At 39.3% G+C, this 21,102-nt stretch overlaps 1 protein-coding gene across 1 annotated transcript in view; it reads right to left on the reverse strand.

The window, feature by feature from the left end:
- ARL8B (ARF like GTPase 8B) overlaps positions 1-18,927 on the reverse strand; it is a 43,230-nt gene extending 24,303 nt beyond the window's left edge. The window contains exon 1 of the mRNA XM_014868373.3: positions 18,577-18,927. Coding sequence (XP_014723859.1) covers positions 18,577-18,699 — 123 coding nt within the window. The 5' untranslated portion in view covers positions 18,700-18,927. The remainder of the gene's footprint in view (positions 1-18,576) is intronic.
- Between the last annotated feature and the right edge of the window lie 2,175 nt (positions 18,928-21,102).

Here is a 21,102-nt window from a genome sequence, read left to right on the forward strand (position 1 = left end):
GTTCACAGGGTTCTGGTTAAGATTAGGTAAGCACACTTCATCCTGACCCTTCCACTGAATGTAACTAAAATCCCTGGACAGACACATGCAGCAGCTATCTGAGGACTCTGAGAGTGGCAGCAGGTACATTAGAGAAGGAAATCAGAACTCAAAGCACAAGCAATCTGGCACTATTTCCTAGTTGTTTTTCTTTCCTCCTGATCTCCCAGCCTAGATTCAAAAGCAGCCTAATTTGCAAGAAATGTACACCAGGTATGAACAAAGAAAGCTCCAAGAGAAGTGTTCTCTTTTTGATCTGAGGAGTGTACGTGTATGTTGCAGGGGAGCGGTGAGGTAATAGGACAGAAAGAGGGGGAGATATCCCCTGGATTGTTTTCCGTCTCTCCTACCTTAGCCCCTAGACAAAACCACGCCCGGAAGCTGTGAACACCTACGGCAGCTACAGCCAGGCAGGTACCTAGAGAGAAGGGAATCCTCTCTCACCAAAGGAACTGTGGTCCAAAAATTGCTGGGGGGAGGGCAGTTGGAGGGAGGAATTGCTACTGATTTTTTTTGGTCTCTATTTTCTCTCCTACCACTTGGCCCCTCAGACACATTCAGCTGGGGGTAAGGGCACAGCAAAGCAGGGACACTGAAGCCCCAACTTTCCAGCCAGAGGATCACAGCAAGGTGGGGGGGGAGGGGGGGGTGCAGTGGCAGTGATGACACATGGAACTGTGAGTCAGACAGTATCAGGGAAACTCATAAAAGCAGGAACCAGAGAAATAGACCCTATAAAGTTGTATATGAACACCTGGGCTCATTCCCAAACTGTCATATGCAAATCTGACCCTAAACAACATATCAAAGGCCTTGAGAAATAAACTATGAGATAGACCACTACCCAGGTTTCTGATTAACCCCCTAGGTGGTATATAGGCAGGAATGATCCAAATAGTACTACTAAGGCTTTGAAAACCAGACTGACATTAGAACCAAAGCTCACAGAAGAAGGCAGGTTGAATCGTGTGGTCTGAACCTAACTTGGTCAACTGCCTGCTAAAACGAAACAAAACAATAAATCAACATTCTCCATAGGATTTAAACAAAACCCGGAGTCTCATAATATTTCAAGTGTCCAAAATAAGTGAACATATGAAGAATCAAGATAATCTCAACAACTAGCAAGGGAAAAGACACTGAACAAATGCCAACATCAAGATGAGCCAAATGTTGCAAGTATCAAAGACTAGCTATCACAACCATGCTCCAAGGGCAAACACTCTTGAAATGAAAGGAATAGAAAGTTTCAGCAGGTAAATAAATGAACAGAGCCTCAGGGATCTGTAGGACAATATAAAAAGAGGTCTAACATGTCACTGAAATCTCAAAATAAGAGAAACAGAATGGAGCTACAAAAGACTCTGAATAATCAAAGCAATCTTGAGAAAGAACAAAGCTGAAGGCACCACACTGCTGGATTTCAAACTCTATTACAAAGCTATGGTAATCAAAACAGTATGGTTTTGGCATAAAAACAGACACATAACATAGATAGATCAATGGAACAGAATAGAGAGCCTAGAAACAAACCCATGCATCTATGGTCAATTAATTTACAACAAAGTAGCCAAGAATGTACTATGGGAAAAGGACAGTCTCTTCAATAAATAGTGATGGGAAAACTGGACAACCACATGCAAAAGAATGAAACTGGACCAGTACTTACACCATACACAAAAATTAACTCACAGTGGACCAAAGACTTGAACATAAGATCAGAAACAAGAAAACTCCTACAATAAAACACAGGCACTAAGCTCCCTGACATAGGTCTTGGCGATGACTTTTTGAATCTGACACCAAAAGCAAAAATAAACAACTGGAACTACACCAAACTAAAAAGCTTCTGCACAGCAAAGGAAACCATCACCAAAATGAAAAGGAAACTTAGCAAATGGGATAAAACATTTGCAAATCTTATATCTGATAAGGGGCTGGTATCCAAAATATATAAAGAACTCATACAACTCAACAGCAAAAAACAGTCTTATTAAAAAATGGGCAGAAGATCTGAATGGACATTTTCCCAAAGACATACAGATGGCCAATGGGTACATGAAAAGGTACTCAACATCACAAACCATCAGGGAAATGTAAATCAAAACCACAATGCAATATCACCTCACATCTATTAGAATGGCTATTAGCAAAAAGATAAGAAATAAGAGCATTGGCAAGGATGTGGAGAAAAGGGAATGCTTGCGCACTGTTAGTGGGAATGTAAATCAGTACTACTGGCCACTATGGAAAACTGTATGGAGGTTCCTCAAAAAGTTAAAAATAGAACTATGACATGATCCAGTAATTCCACTTCTGGGTATTTATCTGAAGAAAATGAAAACACTAATTTGAAAAGACATATGCATCCCTATGTTCACTGTAGCATTATTTACAATAGCCAAGATATAGAAACAACCTAAGCCCATCAATGGATATTCATCCATTCTTTATCTGTTCAGATAAAGAAAACATGGTGTGTGTATACATATATACAATGGATATTATTCAGCCATAAGAAAAGAAATCTTGCCATTTGTGACAAAGATGGACCTCAAGAGTATTATGCTAAGTCAGAAAGAGAAAGACAAATACCATATGATCTCACACATATGTGGAATCTAAAAACAAAAAACCAAGCTCATAGATACAGTTGATACACTGTCCTAAAACAAGTATAACGATATAAGACAGTAACAGGAATGGATCACTGGCTAAAAAATTCACATCAATCTACAGCAAAATTCTATAAACAGATTTGTTTGTGACTTGGGGACAATAGCACTGACTAAGGGACATCTATCATTTGTTGAATGGTCTAGATTGTCAATTTTGTTCAACCAAATGCTGGTGGGTGGAGGATAGGGGGTGGGAGCGTACCAACCCCTCCACCAGGAGGTTACGGATGGTAACCCATCAATGTTTCCTGGTACCTCAGAAACCATGTATTCTAACCTAAAATTTCCAGAATACAATAAATCACAGTTCCACCCACACAGCTGCTTCCCCTCAGGGTGTCTTTTCTCTTCTGATTGTACCTTTGGTTCAGTTTAAAGCAGTCTGGAAATCTGCTCCAACATTCACTAAACAGAGAATTAAAGATAAAATTAATCTGTGTTGGAATTTAGCCATGAGGCTTAATTCCTGATGGACGAACAGGGGAGCATTATTTTTAAAATTGCCAGGCATGGTCCCCAAAGTAAAAAAAGAAAACAAGCTAAGCACATCTTGTACAGGAAGAAGATGCCATGACTACTGCTACCCCTGAAAGAATCTGACTAGGAAGGCCACTGGGAGCCCTGCAAGCTTTACATCGCATATTCCCCTCATTTCTTCGAGATGAGACACCCTACAGGAATTGAACTGGCTCATTCCGAATTCCCAGGTCCAATATCATCCACTAACTACTTTTGCTTCCTGTTCAGCTCCATTTCTTTAAGGAAAGCTATACAGGAGTTTTTCTGGGCCATGAAGAAATCTAACTGGTGATGAACATTTTACACAATTTTCTGAGTCTGCCTCATTCTAATTCCAGGGAAACAAACTTCACTGCTCACAGCAACTGCAACATCCCTTAGTGGCTGTTTCGATCTGCAATTAAACAAATGTCAGAGACATTACTGAGAAGTTACCCAGAAACTGTCTCCTAATTTAGAATTTAATCCATGACTCTTACTGATATACTTTAAACCCTTAAATATTAGAATGAAAAATCCTCTAAATGGAACCAAGGATTACAGTATATCATGCCAGATGGATGACTGCATATACATGACCTCTTATCAGTTCTCTTTTCTATCTGGAAGATGAATGAAGTTATTAAAACCCTGCTCCACAGGTATGTCATAAAACAGACAGGCAATCCTCCTTTCCTTATCTTTTAAAGACTAGCCGAGGCATCCTTGACAGCAGTAGTGGAGGCAAGAAAATGTTTATAAACACAATTTTGTTGTCAGACTCTGGAGGAAGCAAACTGTGACACCTATCGTTAGGATACATTAAAACCTGGATTTTAATTTATCAGTCCTTTACTACCTACTTGTAACATTTTCCTGCCTTGTGGATTTACAACCTTATCTCCTCCCCTGATAACACCATGTGGGTTGCCTTATTTTCCCCCACTGTAAAATGTTTAGTAATACTGTTTACTTTTTAAGATATTAAAGTTACTAATTCCCTAAAAACATTTTAAACTAGAGTACATCAAATCTTTCAGCTGTTTGTTTATATCAGTAGAGACATCTCTGCTTCCACGTTTATCTGTTTGGCAGTAAAGTGCTGTGGCTGCGGAAAATGCCATGGTCTGAATACATTCTCTTTTAAGGGCTATTTTTCACCCCTGGCACTCTAGGTGTCCCCAAAGAAACACTAAACACTGCAAAGCTACTCCATTAGCCTAGTCAGTGTCATCAGCTTTGCTTCACACCGAAACAGATCTTAAATGATGGACAGTCATGAAATACTGAGTCACTGCACACTGCTCAGGTTCCAAACTGCAGTGCCTTCTAGATGCTATAACATCATTATTTATTCAGTAGCTGTCTACAACCCCATTTACTACCATCCGGGTGGGGAGCTTGGCAGGGAATTAGAAGTGCAGGAAGAGGCTGGATTGAACAAGAATGTTTTCCAGTTATATGTGATTACTGCATCAAGAATACATCATTGTTATTAGCTAGGATACATGTTGTTCATTTATACTGTTAACAACATAATAATGATGATAATAGCGGCACAACACCATGCACTTTACTGGCCTCATTTTACAGAAAAGGAGCTTCAAGTCAAGGTCACAAGGTCACACACACAGCTAAATAGTGGCAAACTAGGATCTGAACCCAGGTCTGAACTTCAAAGCCTTAGTGTTACTTTCTAATCAAGTATAACGCTTCAGGCAGTAGAGGGTTGTTTGTAGATAGATAAGCAAGGGTCATTATTTGCACAGAAGCTTGAAGCCAATGTTAGGTTGCTTAACAACAAAATACAAACTCAACAGTCAATTGAGAGGTGATAATTAGATATTATGTTAGTATTCTATTAGCATATGTAGTAAAATACCAATTTAATGCAACCACAATCTCTTTCGCCAAGCCAAAACTAGTAACTACAACCAAATCTACCAACAGGAAGACATACTCAATAGATCGGCAAATTTTTCAGCAGGTTGCTCCAAATATCCTAGCACATCTATAGTGGATTATGGTAAAGGCCAGTCTGTTATTTTAATTTCTCTCTCACAGAGACAGAAAACCCTCACCAAGAATCAGAAACTGGTCCCTAGTGCCCAGTAGACCTCCATCTTGGAATTAAGGAATCTTTTCCCTCCCTCTGAAACTAAATTCCTACTCAGTGCTCACTTAAGGGGTGAGGGGGATTCCACTTCATCCAGAACCTAACTGGAGTACACGCTCCTGCCCTAATCCCCAAAAGTCACATCGACCACAATGGTATTTACCAATTATGGAGCATTCACTTTACTCCAGGCACTGAGCTGATTATCTTACCTCACACCATGAGCCCATGTGGCAACAATTCTCATTCTCAAATCACCAAGGAGGACACTGACACTTTGAGGGAGTCACAGAGCTCTGGCAGACCTAGAATTCAAATTTAGGCCTGTCTGACCCAACATACTTAAGCATTACTTTATACTGCTTCACTCTAAGAAGTCGATAATTATAGAGCACCTACTGAGTCAGGCCCAGAGCTACCTTTAGGGGGCATAAATAATAATAAGGAAGTTCGCAGTCTGGAAGTAGAGACAGATAATCAGATAACTGGCACAAACAAATATAATTTTGAACAAAGGGCTATGAAAACAGGGCAAGGGGCAATCAATTTTGCCTGGGAGAAGAGGTGTGGCAAAGCTTCACAGATCTGGGACGTAAACAATCTCTAACACAGTGCCATCAAAGGTAAAAGGAGCTCCAGGAGATTAAAAAATGTATTGTAAGCAATGAAAATGGCTTGGTATCTTCAGTGTCTCATTCTCCATCATTACCACAGTCTAATATCTATTTCAAAGGCCTGCTTTCCCAATCCTTCTCCCCATACCCATCTTGCTAATTTTCACTGGCAAATTTAAGCCCCCCTCCAAAGTCTGACCCCCCAAAAATACTAATATTTACAAGTGTTCCTAGAAAGGATAATATAGGAAAATATTAAAACAACCAGTAAAGTAGACTTAAAGCATTTGGCAACAAGGAGCCAAAGAAAGCTAAAAACACATATGCAACATCACAAGAGGTCATGTCCAATTTCCAAACTATCCTCAGTCACAGGATTTGAAAGAGTTGTAATTATCAAGTGGCAAGGCAAGATCCTAAAGGATTTGCCTGTAAACATGGATTCATCATAGCTCACCTTTCTTATGGAAGAGAACTGGCTGAGAGTTGGAGCTGAATTCCAGACCTATCTAAAAACTGTGTCACTTAACCTTTCTTTACCTTATATAAGACAATGAATAACTACTAAGAAGGGGGCTAAAAGAATCATACAATGGATTATGTGTGAAAGCACTTTCTAAGTCAACTGTTTCATTAACTAAATAAATGAAAAGATTTTTAATGAATGCCCCCTGTGTGCTGTAGATACAGGAAAAGGAGGATTAAGAAATAGTAGGTCGTCTAGGAATATTCTTTGTGTTAACTACCCTTAAGAACAACATAGGGGAGGGCAGCCCCGTGACCGAGTGGTTAAGTTCGCGCTCTGCTTTGACGGCCCAGGGTTTCGCTGGTTTGAATCCTGGGTGCAGACATGACACCACTCATCAGGCCATGCTGAGGCGGCATCCCACATGCCACACCTAGAAGGACTCACAACTAAAAGTACACAACTATGTACTGGGGGGCTTTGGGAGAAAACGGAAAAATAAAATCTTTTAAAAGAAAATTCAAAAAAAAAAAAAAAAGAACAACATAGTGTAGGTGGTACAGCCATTTCCTATCTTGTTTTACAGTAATGTCCACGTGTTCCAAAATGAACTGGTGTCTTTGAGCACAATAAATCCACAAGAGACTGCACTAAGTGAGTCTCTAAGCAGATACCAAACAACCTAACTGGGATATGAGGATCACACTTTGTCTTTTTTCTTTTTTTTTTCCTAAAGATTGGCACCTGGGCTAACAACCGTTGCCAATCTGTTTTTTTTTTCTGCTTTATCTCCCCAAACGCCCCCTGTACATAGTTGTGTATCTTAGTTGCAGGTCCTTCTAGTTGTGGGACGTGGGACGCTGCCTCAACGTGGCCTGACAAGTGGTGCCATGTCTGTGCCCAGGATCCGAACCCTGGGCCAGCACAGCAGAGCGCACAAACTTAACCACTCGACCACGGAGCCGGCACCACACTCTGTCTTTTCAACCACCAGTAAAATAATCAATAATATAACCCGATAAGAAAGAAAAATGATATTCTGAGTCTAATGCTATCTATGTGTTCACCCAGCACCTAAGAAAAATCCCAACTTGAATCCCAAGAAATTAGATATCCTTTATATTCAGGGCAAATAAATTACACATAACTTTTCTCTTCAGTAGAAAGACACTATATAAACCTAAACCAGATACTTTCCAGGGACAGAAACATTGCTCTTCAAATTAAACAGCAAAGCCTTCCAAGCCTACAAGAGTTTAAGCCACTCGCAATATACAGCCCTCATTCAGCTGCCTGAAGGGCCTATGATTAGGACCTCTTCTGGGCAGCCAGCATTCTGGGTACAGATTAATGTACATAAGCACCAAAGATAAATGAAGATAGCCCAACTGCAGTTCTACAGGGGTGGAGAACATTCTGCTTAGCCCTTGTGTACATAATGTTGGCAAAACAAGTAATCAGCAGGGTAAGATAATCAACACACAGTCAACATGAATCACTAGAAAGAAAATCCAATGCTCTTTTGACAAGAAACCAGGATTGAATTCTCGAGTAATTCCTAAGTCTCTTACTATTCCTGAGGATAAAGATATGAATTGGATGAAATTTTAATTCTCAGTTTTAGTCTCACTGTACTTTCAAATACAGCATTAACACTCTTTGTGAACAGCATTCCCTTTATATCATTAATTATATAATACACTTTATACTCATCTCTTTCTCTTCTAAATCCATTCTCCCTTCTCCACCCATATCTGCTACTTGTTGACTGCAAAACCATATTCCCCACCATTCATTCAGATAGTTAAAAAGGTCTTTAATTACAAATTCCCCTTTGCCCTGCACATCTGATTCAACTGCTAAACTGTAATCATTCTACTTCCATAAGCTCATCTTTCCCTTACTCCTTAAATCTCCTCCTCATTATCTCTCAATCAAACCTTTGTAATAACTTTGTAACGAATTTCCTTTTCCATGGTCTCTATATTGCTACTAAATTAATCCTTTGGAAACACAGGTCTTACTCCATTCCCCTGAACAAAAATCTTCAACCGCTCCCCATGCCTACAGATTCAAACTCAGTCACGGCTTTGTAGGAACTGATTCAATCTACTTTTCCAGCCTTTTATTTTTTTGCTTCATGCAGGTTACACTTAATTCAACAAAAGTTCTTGTCCTTAATTATGTCTTTGCTTCCCCTACTGTTCCTTCTTGAACATCTATCTTTTCTTCCCTCCAGGATACTAGAGGCTCCACAAGGGAAGGAACCATGTCTGTTTTGTTCCTCATTATATCTATGCTTCCTAGAACACTGCTTCAAATACTCATTGAATGAATGAAAAGCACTTTCCCCAGAATGTTCAGCTCAATGGACACTCCCACCATGGTTCCACCAAAAGTCAGCAAATTGCCCTTCCAAAACTCCCCTGACGTCTTAGTGAGGTGAGGGTGGGGAGATTCCCATAGCATCTTGTGCCAATATTGAAGCACTTAGTATTTCTATCCTATTCACAGCTACTATGAGGCACATACTATATCATAAATAACCTTGTCTGGTACATTTATGAATCATCTCCTGTCACAATGCCTTGCACATAGTTTAAGTATACAAAGAATAGACACATTTTGTTGTTACATTCATTCGTTAATTTACTCAATACTTAGAGAGTGTATTATGTGCCAGGTACTGTTCTTTGCACTGGGATACAGCATTAAAAAAAGGACAAAGCCCTGCCCCTATGGAACTTATATTCATAAAAGAGACAAAGACAATACACAAGATAATTTTTGATGATGGTAAGTGTGGTGAAAATTATGATGGAGGTGATGTGATCAATCCTGACTTGAGAAGATACGTACTATAGACAGGATGATAAGAAAATCTAAAGGCTAAAACTGGTCAAGCCATTTGGCCCACTTTCTGGAACTCCAAAGGAAATTACAAAAATTAAAGTTTTAGGCACAAACATTTCAATCATCAAACAGCGAAAATAATGTCTGTAACCAAAATATACATCTAAGAGTTAACTAAAGTCTATAACATCCATTTGATTTAATATTTTTAAGAAAAGGGTAGATGCTACTTCCTTAGATGGAGGAACAAGGGGATCTAGAGTGCCACTGTGAACTGAGTGAACTTGAGTTCCCTATTAGCCGCCAAAGTAGATAAATCAAGTAGACTATATGAGATCACTCAGTAGGTACAGCATGATCCTGTCACTGATATCAAGAAAGCATTTATGCAGAGCCAAATAACTCAGACAGAGACATACATATGTGAAGTCTAAAACAAAAAACAAACTGATAGATAAGGAGAACAGATTGGTGGTTGCCAGAGGCAGAGGGTGGGCCAGTGAGTGAAATGAAAGAGGTCAAAAGCTACAAACTTCCAGTTATAAAATAAATAAGTCATGGGATGTAATGTACAGTATGGTGACTATAGTTAATAATACTGTACTGCATATCTGAAAGTTGCTAAGAGAGTAAATCTTAAAAGTTCTCATCACAAGAAAAAAAATTTATAACAATGTGTGGTGATGGATGTGAACTAGACTTATTGTGGTGATCATTTCAAAATATATACAAATATATTTTTATATATATATAAAAATATAGAATCATTTATACACCTGAAATGAATATGATGTTATATGTCAATTATATCTCAATTTAAAAAAAGCAAGCTTATATTTGTATACATAAAAAGATAGGGAAAAAAGTCAGAAGAATGTACAGCTTAATATTAATAGTGATGAAATCTTAATGGCATTAAAGATGATTTTTTCCTGTTTGTCTATCTGTAGCATTTTTTTAGACAACATGAATTACGTATATTCTTTTTAAGAAACAAATATTTTAAGTTTTTAAATTCAGCCAGTGAATGAAAAAATAATAAGATCAAAATAAGGAAACCAAAAGCTAGTGGAGTGAAACAGCTAGATTTTAGAGGGGGGAAAAAGTGGGTTTCCTCCATTTCCTAGTTTTTCCTCTGAAATGAACCATTTAGAAGTAATGAAGTCTATATATTTGCATTAAAACATTTTGTAGACAAAATGAGCTTTCAAAAAAAAGTAAAGAAAAAGTAGGCCTAATGATCAGTATCTAAACCAGACCTTAAGCCATGTTAAGAGAGGAAATTTCTTCTGCCAAAAGCTCTCTCTGGCCCAGCCTGCATGCAATCTACAGAGCCCACTTCTCACCCAGGAGAGAATGGGTTAAGCAGAGTATTGCCTGTAAGAGCTTGCAAATTTACGGCTGTCACCAGTGGTTAAATCCACTCTAGTCTTAAGTTCTGGTTCAAAAATTACAATAAAAATTACAACAAATACATGCAAATGGACAGCAATATTACGGTCTTATCCAAATTTAAAATTATAATCTAAGCATACACTTGTACAGGACACCCAAATTCTAAAGGGCAGGTACTTCTGCCAAGGGCCACTCTTTTCCTCCTGTTAAGATCAGTCTTTCCACCTCTTACCATAAAGCTGCAAACCACTCAGTTTTTCTTCTGGCAAGAGGCTGGAATTTTATAACCAACATCTTACATTGGAGCACTTACACGTTTATTTAACTCTATGATCTATGCCTAAGAGTTCTAATTCCAGGTACAAGAAAGCACCACTCACTCTCAAGCAGCACGGTGCTCACAGTGATTATTCATTCACTCTTCACAAACATCACAACTGAAGAACAGAAGTTAAATCACTTGTCCATAGTCCCACCACAGTCAGTCGTGGGACAAGCAAAAGGCCAACTCATATTTCCAACTCTCTGTTCAGAATTGTTCCCACAACAAATACTGTCATTATATACTGACCAAGGAGAAGTATATCAGATCTAATTTCACCTTCTAAAAGGAAGAACAATATGAATACATCCATCAAAAATTACTAGCCTACCCTGGAGGCTAAAACATTTTTTCTACCAGCCTATCTCTGCTATCAACTAAATTCAACATGATAAATTATAACATTTTCCAAGAATTAAACAAACAAAAAAGGCTTACTTCCTAAACAAAAGCTACTAATATTTAAAATATAATCAAGAGAAATCTAAATGGTAATTGAACATAACAGCTACTAATTACTACTACTCCGGACACATAACAGTCACCATTTATGGAGTGCCTTCTATGCGCCAGGCACTGTGCCTGTGCTGAGCACTGTGTATACATTCATTTAATTCCGACAACTATTCTGTGAGGCAGTTCTACGATCCTCTATAATTTTACAGAGGAGGAAAAAATGAAACACAGAGATGCTGACACAAGTGATATATGGCCAAGTCAATATTCAAATCCAAATCTGTCAGACTCCAGAACTCTCATTCTTAACATTATGCAACACTTTGCATACTGAAATACGAATATAAGCTCGTAAAGACACTTTTTCTTAATTTTATACTTTGAATATAATAATATTTGTCCATCTGAAAATCTATTTGAGCACCTAGTTTGTGTCAGGCACTGTTTCAGACAGTTGGAAACAAAAAGGAACAAAAGAGGCAGAAATCCCTGCCCTCAAGGAGGCCTTATAGTAATGTAGCAGCTAAGATTTAGGAAGGCTTCCATATCATGCCTTGTCCTGAACACTGTTCAAAGTGTTTTACAAGTATTAACTCGTAACAACTCTATGAGGTAGAAGTTACTATTATTTCTATTTTACAAGTAAGGAAACCCAGTTAAATAACTTGCCAAAAATAACACAAGTGGAAGAGTCAGGATTTGAACCTAAGTAGGTTGGCTCTCAGGTCCTAACCTCTATGCCATTCCAACTCATGTAGCCACTTAATTCAAATATATTCCAAATAAATATGTCACCATATCAACCACACTACATTCATATGCCAAGAGTTAGGCTCAAAATATATTCTTAAAGTAATACTACTTTGGTAGATGCTAAAGTAACTGTTATCAAGTAAACTGTTACAAAAGACATTTTTTTAGTATTTTGCCAATCAACCAAGTGTGGGTTTTTTCGGTTTTTTTTTTTTACAACAAATGATTATTTTCTAACACAGTGTGGGAGGGAAGGCTTTGATTTTCAAGCAGAAATGTCGCTACTTAAATACCTGAAACCTAAATTATTTTGCCGGTATTATAATCCTTAAAAAATATAGTATTCTTAGAGACAATTTTTAAATAAATCCTAAAGCTTTGTGTTTTTTTTCAATGTTTTTAGAAAGTTCCTCCAGGATATGAAATAAGAATGTTATTCTAGGGGCCGGCCTGGTGGTGCAGCAGTTAAGTGAGCACATTCCGCTTCGGTGCCCAGGGTTCACCGGTCCGGATCCCGGGTGCAGACATGGCACCGCTTCGCAAGCCATGCTGTGGTAGGCATCCCACATATAAAGTAGAGGAAGATGGGCACGGATGTTAGCTCAGGGCCAGTCTTCCTCAGCAAAAAGAGGAGGATTGGCAGCAGATGTTAGCTCAGGGCTAATCTTCCTCAAAACAAACAAATAAAAAAAAACAACAAAAAACAAAAAGAACGTTATTCTAGTGTATAAAACTGGGCAACCCATGAAATGGAATCCAAATACAAGATCCAATATCTAATCTAAGAAACACTGTAACCTTAAAAAAAAATAGCACAATAGAACAAAAGGCTTGTGATTTTGGCTTTGAAGAAAGAAATTCACTCAAATTTCTCCATTAGAAATTTCAATTTTGGTTTGTCACATCTTAGAAAAACTAAGTGCCTTAAATTATCACTTAATTTTGACCTATTCAGCAAATAGGTTAATATTTTTTTCCTTAGTTTTTTTCATATACAAGCTCAAAGGACATGAATCAACTTTTATAATTATACTCAGTTATGAATTTTTAAAAAACTCATATGCCACTGCCTCAAAAAGTGGTCCACCTGGCAAACTTTCTTAGACTCTGGTTTAGAAAAGAGTATTTTTTAACACCCTCCCCCGCTCCCTCAAAAAAAGCAGTATCTCACTATAATAGGACAAGATCAGGTGAGGTCTGCATGGAAATATGCCAGAATCCTGGAATACAAACTCATAACGCAATCCGCCAATAAGTTTAAAACAAATTTGATCATGACAGCTAACAAGGATGAGCTGCATTTATATGGCTTGCCTACAAAGTTCAATAAAAAAGAAAATGGAAAAAAGAATTATGTTCTCTATAGTATTAGTCTCAGCAGTTGCTGAAACATAAATAGGTACTTCTTAAAACATTAAACACAAAAAGAGAGCAATTATCTAACAGAATAGTTTAAAAGTACTGCTGGTTTACTTTACCTTATCAACAAAACTAAGTATGTTTTGCCCTAAAAATACCAAAGGACAAACTACTTAACTAAAGTCTAACTTTATATATGAAATCTGTTGAGAAGACCTTCTCAGCAGAAGTGCATACTTTCTGGAAAGCAATTTGGCCATTTAACATGAAATATGTTCATATCCTTTGACCCAGTGATGCCAACTCTGGAAGTCATCTTCAGGAAATGCAGATCAAATTGCTGTACAACAGCAAAACCCTGGAAACCACTCAAATGTCCAATAATGAGGCAATGATCAAATATATAATGGTATATCCACAAGATACGCCATACCAGAATGAATTATGAAGGCATTAAAAATGGTGTTACATGTAGAAAAATGCATACACCATAATTAAAAGAAAACAAACCAGGATACAAACATTATAAATAGTATCATCTCAAAACTTTTTAAAAAGGCATTTGGATGTATACATTTTTAAAAAGACAAAAAGGGAATACTTTGAAATGTGGACAGTAGTTAACCTTGGATGGTGGAGGTAAGTGGTTTCTTCCACTTTATACTATTCTTTTCAAATTTCTACTAATGGCCCTGTATTATTTTGATGATCAGGAAAAAAATCTTCTAAAAATAATCTTTAAGTAACTATTTTTGATAGGTGCAATGCATTTTGTATTCCATGTTCAGTGACCATCCACTTTATCTTTTTTAGAAACTTAAAAAGTGCTTTAAGTTGTGAAATATCCTCTAAGTCAGTAATTTAAAATGCATTAGCTTCTTAACAAGTAATTTAAATTGCACTCAGCTTCTTAACAAGAACATTTTGAGATTCTAGGTCTGCATGGAAAAAATAATGGGAGAGGGGACGGGGACAAAGAAATCTGAAGAGGTGCTCCCTGGCAGGATGCTTCATATTCCACAACTCCGAATCTATATTTGAAGACGACGTCATTGGAAGGCTAGCTTCCAGAGTAAAGTTTCAGATTTGGTAAACTTTAGACTTGAGCCACAGCATATTTTCTTTAAAAACTGTTTTTGCCATTCTTACCCCCCAGTAATTAAATAATAAGCATGCTGATCAAACACAGAATTATTTCTGCTTTTTAAAGATATTAAACATAGTTCAATAGCCCAATAATGCCTCTTAGCCAGTTATTTAAAAGTCCAACCATAATACTATAATATTCCACTACTCCTACTTCATGTCCTCAAATAGACAGACAGACATACACACACACACACACACACACACACACACACATTTAGTCCTCAAATCTTAGTCAACACGCTTAAGATGCTTGGATTTAAACTGCTCTCCAGATTCATAAAAAGAGTATAATTATATACAAAAAAGATTTGTAAAGGATTAATCTATCACAATTCACAGCTCTGTAGTTCTAACCTCAGCTGGATCTACAGAGACAGACAAGGAAAACAGTGCACTGGCCTTGGGTTCTAATTTTATCTCTGCTACTAATTAGCTTTTCTGTCTTAGGAATTTCACCTTTCTGGATCTCCTAGCTACATCTATAAAATGAAGGTAAAATTAAACCACTTATTTAAGGTTTCTACAAACTCTTAAAATATGATTCTAGGCTCAGATTTCTACAATCTTCCCTAATATTTCCCTTACCTAATTCTCAGCAGTAATAAACTTTTCTTTGTATTAAACTTCAAGGTATCAACACTTCACAAAAATGTAGACAAATATTTACACTACTCATTTCAAAAATACACAATGTCTATAAAACTTATCCTGTAACAGTGATAAATCATATTAAACATTTATTAACTATCCTATAACCCATCTAAGAGGCTCAGTGAAAGATAAAAATTACTCAACATACATTACATATACAGGGCACATGATTTATTATGCAATAACTGCCAGAATATTTAGCAGTGGGCAGTATTTCATGCCCTAACACTAATCAGAACAGTAAAGACTAGAAGTGTTTCTTTTTTTAATCTCCAAAACAAAGAGAACATAATGCGTACTAAACGTCTCTACATAAAATATTAGATAAAATGAAGTATCATTTCAGCTTAAAACCATAAGAATACAAATTTTAGGAATGAACCTCTCTGTAGGTAAACTGCCTAATTTCAGAATGGACCAAACCCTACATATAAGTAATTCAGCTTCACAGACTTTTTGAGAAAGTTAAATGACATCTATTAGATTAACTTTTAAGGCAGAAGATATAGCCACATTTTAATTTGATGTTACAAAAAGTTGATTCTTACTAAAACAAAATTGGCTTCACCTGAAGCTTTTCAGACCTGGGAAGTCACTTGCTGAACCTGAGCAAATAAAGGGCCAACTTTCTCAAATGATACATAGCGCTCAACACATCTGTTATTTCTGAGTCTATAAATCAAACATTTTATACAAAATACAAAGAATAGTGCAGTTGACTTTTTTAAATGATAAGGCTAAATTTACTATGTTGGACACATTGTTTCTATCTAAAAGTCTATAAAATCACCTTTAACTACTAACTTTTTCCTCACCCTCAATATATTCCATAAGAATCACAGATTAGGTTGGAGTCTGAGGTTTAAAAAAACAATGTATGAAATTTACTGAAGTGTCTTTTTTTTTCAGCATCTTAAAGGCCATAGCCAATTACAGTCCAGATTTCTTTTATTAACAGAACCTACTCATATCCTTATAATTCAAAAAGAATAGTCTAATGTTAAAATAATAGTGGAACCACTGGTTCATTCTGAATTCAACAGCTTTCCAGAAGTTTTGTTGTTGTTAAAACAATTTAATGCAAAAAAGAAAGGGGGAGGGGCTCCATGACTTGATTACTTGCCACAGTCCATAAATCCACTACAGCAGCCCACATTTGGGCACATACACAGACCCAAAGAAGGAAAGGACCCCAGCTAATTCCCTTCGGAATTTTTCAAAATATTGTTTCTGCATTAAACAAATGTGTGCATTATAAACAATAACAATGGTTACCATTCACCTAGTCCCTTCTATGGGCAGGCATGGTGCTAATACTTAACATCTGTCATTTCATTGACTCCTCAGAGTAACTCTGTAAGAAACACATTATTATCTACGTTTAATGGAAGAGAAAGCAAAGACTGAAAGAAGATACAAGGCTGCTAAGCGGCAGAGCCAGACTGCAAACCCAGGGTTGCTTGACTTCAAAGTTCATGCTCATTATATTAAGCTACGCTGTCTACTAACAACATAGACATGAAAATCCTGCTTGTTTTTAGAAGTTCCTCTGGGATTTACCAAACTTTTTTAGGTTTCCCAAGCACACCTATTTCTCTGCAAAAAATACAACAATCGATTGTTGTGATACACCTATTTACACTATAAATTAATTCAATCTTGTCAAAAGGATAGGATTTACAAGGAAACTCCAATTCTTAAGGGAATACCAGAAAATTTACAGTTAATTGAGCTCAGCTGCATTCAGGCTGATCTTTTCCATATCATATAAAAGTTCTAGTATGGCTACCTAGCCCAAAGTTTTTCCTTATTAATTTCAGTAGTATTAGATACACATTCCACTCTACTATACCTGCTGAAAAGATAGTCATCCCAAGCCAAAAAAAAAAAATTACAAAAACAGCCAAACAAGTAAGTAAATTTTCTTGATACTTATACGCAACATTCCTCAAAGAAGTTTGGATTTCTGCTAATCTTTTTCTCCAAGTCTTACTCACTCCTGTCGCTCTACTACTGCAAGGACGAAAAGTCACAAGTTACATGTTTTCTCCAACAAGGGAACCGTGTTTCAATCATTGCTGTAACCAAACCAGTCGGACAGCTAGTCTCCTATTAAATAAAGATTTCAACCATCACCTTAAAGTGGAAGAACTGCTGCCATCTCTCTTTAGAATAGTTCTAAAGCTCATCCCTGACAAGTACAGGCCCCTAGCAGGAAAGACTGAGTCACAGCAACTCCTGGGCTCTAAATAAAGATTGACGAGAATCTTTCGCTCTTATTCCTTCACCAGCCAAGCAAACAAGCAAAATTTAATAATCATCCTTCCACTCAGTCGCTGCTGAATAAACACCACATTGTATATTGGTTCCCAGGACAATGTCCCTCCCAGACACCCATTCCTTGGGCCTGGAATAAGCTATGTTCCTGCCCTTCTCTTCAAGTGAGAAACACCGCTGCCAGAGACCAAGCCCTCTTTTCAAGGTAGTCAACTTTATGCTGATGGCAGATCCATCTTAGCCTTTCGCTTCAGACAATCTGCTCTGGAAAAGCGAAGACCCCTAACTGCTTGGCTTAATAAATGCTGTGGACTGGCTGGAAGTCTCTCTTCCCAGTTTCTCCCAGTGAGCGCAGAGGCAATCAACTTGATCTCGGTCCCAGGGGGAACGAATGAAAACCAGTAACTGAATTACAGGCGACAAGCTGCTCGCGGAATTCAGCAAGGAGCCCACATAGGTCTCCTGCTTGCCTCGCCACAGGGCTCTTCGTCCCCGACTGGCGACTTAGGGGTGGCTCTCATTCTTACGCTTTCTCACCGGACCGACGGACTCGCAGAGTCCCACCCGTCGGGAAAGTGACAGGCTGGTCTTAACACTTCAGCTGCCCCCCAGAAGAAACCCGAAGGAAACCCCAATCGCTTGAAATATGTGGCAAGCCCAATTTCACCCATTCCAAGCCCCGGCTCCATTGAGGACACAGCCCTTTGAAGAAGATGACTAAATGGAATTAACCCTTCAGCTGCCGATCTCGGCGCTACACCTCAGCCATCAAGCCGCGAGAAACTCCAAATCCTGGCCTTCAGGGAGGTGACAAGCATGGCATGCACAAGTCCCCCCACACCCTCATTAGCCCCATCGCGCCAAGGGGAGCCCCAGCCCAGGCCTTCGGGCCGACGCTGGGCCGGACTCGCGGGCCGCGGGCCCCGGGCGGGGGAGCCGGGGGCACTCACCGCGATGACATTGACGAAGGTGGTCTTGCCCGAGTACTGCAGCCCCACGAGCGTCAGCTCCATCTCCTCCTTCCAGAAGAGCGAGCGGAACCAGTCCAGCAGGCGGGAGATGAGCGCCAGCATGATGGCGGCAGGGAGGGACGACGGACAGGCGGGCAGGCGGCCAGCGGCAGCGACGACGTCCACACGAGCGCTCCTCGGCCCGGACCCCTCAACGGCTCCTCGGGGCCCCGGCACAACGCTGACGGACACGGGCGGGCGGCGGCGGCCGGAGCCAGGAAGCCGAGCGGGTCATATGACTTGCCCTACCCCTACGCTCGTCCCCGCTCCGCCGTCGGCGCGCACGGCAAGAGCGGCGTGGCCCGCCGGCCAGGCGCGCCCGCCTCCTGCAGCGCCCCCTGGTGGGGCCTCTCCGCAGCACAGCGTACCGGCAGCCCAGTGGGACTCCCTTTTCTGCCACCGCTCCTTCATTCATTAATGTTGATGAATTCATTGTTCATTCTTTCTACAATTGTTTTTTGACTGTCTCCTCTGTGCAGAAAGACTTCAAGACTCTGGAGTATTCAGCATAAAAATCCCTATCCTACATTTTTGGTAATAGCAAAAGAGAGGAAGTCACAAGTGTTTATCAAGAGGGAACTGATGAAATAAACTATAGTAGGTCCTCAAAAGGGAATGCTATGAAGCTGTAAAAAGAGAATGAGGAAGTTCTCTATAAACTGGTATGGAATGATGTGCAAGAAATATTTTCAAGGAACATAAATACAAGGTGCAGAATATGTATATAGTATTTTCTGTGCGAGTTGGGAAAAAAAGCATATGTGTCCATATAAGCAAATGTGTATTGTATTTCCATAAAGAAATATTGGAAGACTAATAAAAATGGTTTCCTATGGGGGTAGAGGAAATTGGATGGGCAAAGGCAGGAATGGGAATGAGATTTCTCTGGTTATCTTTTTACATCATTTTGACTTTTAACAATGTAAACGAGTTGCCTGCTCAAAAGCCTAATTTATTTGACAGATAAATAAAAATACCTACAAGGCTTTCAAATTAAAAAACAATCCCTGCCTTCATGGAGCTTACATTCTAGTGAGGAGACATATAATATAATAAACAAACATGAGATATAATGCCACGTAGTACTGAGCTTTATGAAGAAAAATGAGCAACAAAAGGAGACAAGACGGAGAAGGAGACAAGAGTGCCCACTGTTCTAGTTAGGGTCAAAGTAGACCTCTCGGAGGAGGTAGTTCTGGTTTGGGAAGAAGTGCGGAGAGCCAGACACACGTCTGGTGGAAGCACTTTCCAGACAGAAGGGTGGCAGAGACCCTGGAAGGGAAAGGAGCATGGAAAGCTCCGGGAACATAGAGATGGCCAGTGTGGCTAGCTCAGATTAATAAGGCAGGGATTGGGAAGAGATGTGGACAGAGAAAAAGGCAGGGGCCAGATGAAATAGGGCACAGTGACCCTAGTTCAGATTTTATTCTTGGAGTGATGAGAAAGAAGCCAGGAGAGTGAGCCAGTTTATACTTTGAAGAGTTCACTGTGGAAGCCACCTGGTGGTGTAGTGGTTAAGTTCATGTGCTCCACTTCAGAGGCCTTGGGTTCATGGGTTTGGATCCCAGGTGTGGACCTAGCACCTCTCATCGAGCCATGCTGTGGCAGCATCCCACATACAAAATAAAGAAAGATTGGTACAGCTGTTAGTTCAGGGACAATCTTCCTCACTAGAAAAAAATAAAAGTTCACTCTTGCAGCCTCGTGGAGGATTGGCTATAGGAAGGCATTATGGGTTGAATTGTGTCCCCAACCCCCAAAAGATATGTTGGAGTCCTAACCCCCGGTACCTCAGAATGTGACCTTGTTAGGAAATAAGGCCATTGCAGGTGTAATCAGTTACAATGGTTGTACTGGGGTAGAGTGGGCCCTTAACCCAAACTGACTGGAAGAAGAGAAGAGAAACAGATGCAGGAGGAGAGAAGGCCATGTGATGACAGAGGCAGAGACTGCACGCAGTGTTGCAGCTGCAAGCCAGGGAACACCAAGGAATTGCCAGCGACCCACCAGGAGCCAGGGGAGAGGCACAGAACAGATTCTCTCCCACAGCCTCAGAAGGAACCAACCTTGCCAATACCTTGACCTTGGACTTCTAGCCTCTGGAACCGCGAGACAATAAATTTCTGTGGTTTTAAGCTACACAGTTTCCGGTCCTTTGTTTCTGCAGCCCTAGCAAACTGGTCCAGAGGGAAAACGCAGAAGCAGTGAGCTGCTTTAGGAGGCTGCTGTGTTAGTTGAAGGCAGTGACGATGGGGACTAGGACCACGGCTTTGTTGACACTTAGGTCTCAGTCGTCACCGAGCTTCCATTCCGGCGGGAAAGACAATGAACAAGTGAACAAACTCGTTTCAAAACGAGAAATTGAACATTCCTCAACCTTTACAATTATTGTAATTCCCTTCACCTCTAAAACTATTTCATGAAAAAGTCACTTCTTATCTCCCAGTTCTAGTTTCCCATTTTAAA

Source organism: Equus asinus, chromosome 21 (genome assembly GCF_041296235.1).
Source record: "Equus asinus isolate D_3611 breed Donkey chromosome 21, EquAss-T2T_v2, whole genome shotgun sequence".
NCBI classification, from domain to species: domain Eukaryota; kingdom Metazoa; phylum Chordata; class Mammalia; order Perissodactyla; family Equidae; genus Equus; species Equus asinus.